Here is a 4,369-nt window from a genome sequence, read left to right as displayed (position 1 = left end):
TAGGTGCGGATAGACATGACTCGAGGGTAGATAAGAGCAATGGGATTCTGAGATGCATGGGAAAAGTTAAGAAGGAGGTCTCATTTTCATTCTAATTTTGATCGGTTTTCTTAAAATTGGAGACCCTCCTTAAAAGGAGGACCCAGAAATTTGATTGACTTAAAAAATTATCTTCACTAGAAACCCTTGCTCTGGAACCTCGGAGGCTCAAAAAAAGAGGAGACCGATTCTTGATATGAAGGGCAGAATTAGACTAGCTTTTGATTAGAGAAGTCGTTTTTTTTTCTCTTCCGCGAGTAGCTTTTCATATTTTGTAACTCGACAAACATTACATAATTGTATAGAATAACATTCCTCTAAATAAATGATAAAAGTGGACGCTTGTGATTATTTTTCTGTTTAAACCTGTTATTTTTTTTACTCACCTATCTTCATAGGTCTTAAATTTTTTAAACGGATCCACGTTTACCTTTCAAGTCCGGCCGGTAATATCGCGACATATATAGAGGACGCGATACCCGGGTTGTGACACATAGCTGCCTGTCGCGCCTCTACAAACATGTGGCGGAACCAATCGGTACATGTCGCGCCTCTACAAGTATGTGGCCGAACTAAAAGCAATATATATATGCAGGACCTCAAACTTGCCCGCCACGCTAACTATCGGTATGTGGTGCAACTAATCTCATGCCGTATCTAGGACCTAATATCTTCGCTAATAATCACTGGTAAATGGGAGGAAATTAAAAGTTAGACAATTATTATTAAAACTTACCTGCTTATCAACATCTATTTCACCCAAATAACGCCCGACAAAATCATCTTGACAGGTGACTGACAGTTTGTAGACGACACTTCACGTTGCTCTGGATGAGAGAAAACAGTGTCTAAATGATGCTTTTCCCCTAGATTCTCCGAATGAACCTGTGTGGCTCAAATTTGTTGCAACTCACTTGAACACTGATTTCGGTGTGCAGTGGAGGATCAGCGATTTTCTGTGACTTGTTGCGGATTTGCTTCTCCCACTCGAAAATACAAAGTTCTCGGCATGGACATTTTTTGTTTGCATGCATATTTCTTCAGATATTTTAATGTCACAAGATGCAAAGAACACCCTGTTTTCACACACACACATGCGCGCGCGCGTTGCGTTGATCAGTACGATCAACTTTGTCAGTTTGCGGCGTTGAAGGTGAAAGAAGTCGAAACTACGGTTTTTAATATTTTCACCTCACATTGAATAACGCTTACGTTTAAAGAAGTTGAAACTTCGACTCGGGGTATCATTGTCCTTATATGACTGGCATAATTCGAAATAAGAATAATCATAATTTCAGTTCTTTCGCAGATAAAAATATATTCCAATAATATTTGAGTAATAATTCCGCGAAAAGCCATCAAGTTTGAATGTTTACAAATTTGTCTTTTGTTGAAATCTGTTCATATATTTGGTATAGCGACCTTCGGAAGATGCAAAGTTAGATTTATTATTCTTCAGAATATATTTTTATTCAATAATAACCTGTTGCGTCAGTATTTCATGAACATTATTACGATGGGATGAGATATAAATACTATCTCAACATTACGATTTTGCTACGAGCCTCTTTGCTTTGCACCCTCTCCCAGCCCGTTAATCTCTTAATAGGATTTTATCAACTCAGGGAACAAAAATAAATATAAATTATGTTACTCAAAATAAACGTAGAAGCTTAATTGAATTAGTGTAAAAACAGAAAATTAAACAAGCCATCAGTGATATAACGAACGTACAATTTTATACTTTCTTACGTATATTTTGTACATTAAACGCTATTTAAAGCTATTGAACACGGAAAACTGTTTTAAAACAATTATGAATATATAAAATAAATAGCTTTAAGCTCTGTTATAAGAACAGGCTCGTTTATTTTATTTTTGCGTTATTTAATGGTGTCAAAGTGAATATAGTTCAAGAAAGTTTATAATTGCTAGAAGCACTTAACAATACTTTTTAGTCATGTACTTGAATTGTTTGGATGTACAATTCGGAAATACTGGTTTTTGTTCCTCATCTAAGATTGTGTGATAATCTCTTTCGAGTAGTACCTCAAATCCTAAACGTTCTGCTAATTTGATAGAAACAGGTGACGTAAAAATAGTCGCTGTTCCTTTAAGACCATACTTCTGACAAATGTCCTTCCTAAAATTTCAATTACTTTTTATAACCAAGTGAATAACCAAGTGCAAATATAATATACTCAGAAACATGATGTATGTAAATAATAATGTAATATTTTTGAATTACCTCGAATCAAGCATATTTTCCCCGAATGACTGTCCACGAAAAGATGGCATTACGCTAAGACCAAAAGCAAATAAACATTCCTCAGTGCCTAATTTACTTCTAATGTCTACTTCGTCAGTTATATGCTTCATTGTCATCAAAAATTTAATAAATAGTGGAGATTTTAAATTTTTCTGTAAACAAAAATGATATATTAGGATTTCTTAAATAAAAAAGATTACAACAATGATTTATTGTTTTATATCGTTGATTATAAGATAAGGGAAATTGGGGCGGGACAGGACACCGGGTCAGACGACACACCCGATTTTCTCTTAAGATAACAGGGGTTTCAGTACTGTTTTTCTATAGAAGAACTGATTCCCCAGTTCTAAAAAAAGAGTCTTATGCGTTTCTTCTAAGAGCAGATGTAAACAACGTAGTTTATTTAAATATGGTATATACATAATATCTTAACATATTGCCAAAAGGCCTGATAAATACTGCAAGACTAAAAATTCAAGGATAAACTCCCATGTGTTATACTGAAAAAAATTTAAGTGTAACTTTGTACAAATGTACGTGTTTTATAGCTGGCAGGCTATTTCATGGGAAGTTACAAATTTTATTTTTCAAATTTCATTTTTAGTGCAAATATTTATGAAGCTTTAATTTTTATTCTTTTTTTTGTATTTTCATTTTCCAGCCACAAAAGTGTTTATCTTTCTGAATATTGATGTTGAACGCCTCAGCAAAATGTTTTCGAAAATATTCAGATTTTTAGCATTGTAATATCTTTGTGAAGACAATAGTGTTTTTTAAATGTTTCTGGAGTTTAGAAAAGTCTGTTAAGCATTCATTATATTTTATATGAACAAAGCAGCATATCAAAATATTTAAAAATTTGAGGTGACTGTTCTAATCAAAGTAAATTCAATACCAAATAAATAACAAACGTAGCTTAGTATACATTTAAAGCGTATAAAATCATTCTTGGAAATATTTCTACTATTATATTTTGTATTTACTTATAATGCACATAAATATTTACAATAAATTCTTGTTGCAAAACTAATTGGTATTGCTTCGTCATGAAATAATATAAATCTTATGTCTTTTAAAAAAAGGTTTGTTTTGATAACGATTTATGTATGACAATATTACAACTAATATTACTTCACACAAAATAACATGAAAAATTATTTTTTCGATTGAAACATAATAAATAATTAAAGTGGCCCATCTCACCCCAGCGCGTGTCCTGTTATATTCCAGGGCTGGCGAGATGGTACAAAATCACTACTTTTTAATTTATGGTTTTTATTCGTAATTAATTGTTTGACCAAATTTAATTCGTAACGAAATTAAAATCTAAAGTTTTACAGTATATAAATAAAAATTTACATTGTAGTATTTTACAACAGATTGCGAGTACTTTAAGGATAAAAATAAACCACCCTTTTTCCCCATGTTAGCAATCACTACATTATTAATAAATTAATAATAACTAACACAAAACTACCGCAGCACTTATAAAGTTTTGAAATCTAAAAGTGGCGCATCGGAAAACAAGAAATAATTAACTCAATTTCAGGTTTCGAGTTTGGTGGATAAAGCGTATATTTAACTGATCCAAAAATGATAAAATGTTCAACAATTAAAACGTGCGTATATGCTGTCAGCTGGGAATGAATAGACCAAAACGATTAAATGAATACTTTTTTACTATTTGAAAAAATGAACTCATTTCAATTGTAAAAAGTCGCCTGATTATAAAACGGGATTTCGCCCTGAAGGTAATATACGGTTTCTTTTTATAAATGTGTGCTCACCCGCAACCCGTTTTTAAACAGAATAGAACATTGTGCGTTAAGTTCGTACTAAATACCCTTTCTTTAGAAAATAAAATCGGTTTATTATCTAACATATTGTTATGGTTGTTACAGAAAATCTTATATGATTTGAGAACGTTGTATAAGAGTTACAGATAAAATAATTTTTTAATACATCATTTTAATCCTAACCGAAAGTGCGTTATAGTTTTTTTTCTGTTGAGTCGTGAATTAGAAAAAAAATATTAAAACCGGAAGGCGGTAAAACACT

At 32.1% G+C, this 4,369-nt stretch overlaps 1 protein-coding gene across 1 annotated transcript in view; it reads right to left on the bottom strand.

Moving 5' to 3' along the window:
- The window catches only part of LOC117176307, a 53,282-nt gene extending 50,827 nt beyond the window's left edge, over window positions 1-2,455 (bottom strand). The window contains exons 1-2 of the mRNA XM_033366516.1: window positions 2,288-2,455; window positions 2,089-2,182 (exon numbers count right to left, since the gene is read on the bottom strand). Of these exons, the coding sequence (XP_033222407.1) occupies window positions 2,089-2,182; window positions 2,288-2,424 (231 nt within the window). The 5' untranslated portion in view covers window positions 2,425-2,455. The remainder of the gene's footprint in view (window positions 1-2,088; window positions 2,183-2,287) is intronic.
- Window positions 2,456-4,369: the final 1,914 nt, after the last annotated feature.

Source organism: Belonocnema kinseyi, chromosome 7, assembly GCF_010883055.1.
Source record: "Belonocnema kinseyi isolate 2016_QV_RU_SX_M_011 chromosome 7, B_treatae_v1, whole genome shotgun sequence".
Classification (NCBI taxonomy): Eukaryota; Metazoa; Arthropoda; class Insecta; order Hymenoptera; family Cynipidae; genus Belonocnema; species Belonocnema kinseyi.
This window is presented reverse-complemented; position numbering and strand designations above follow the sequence as displayed.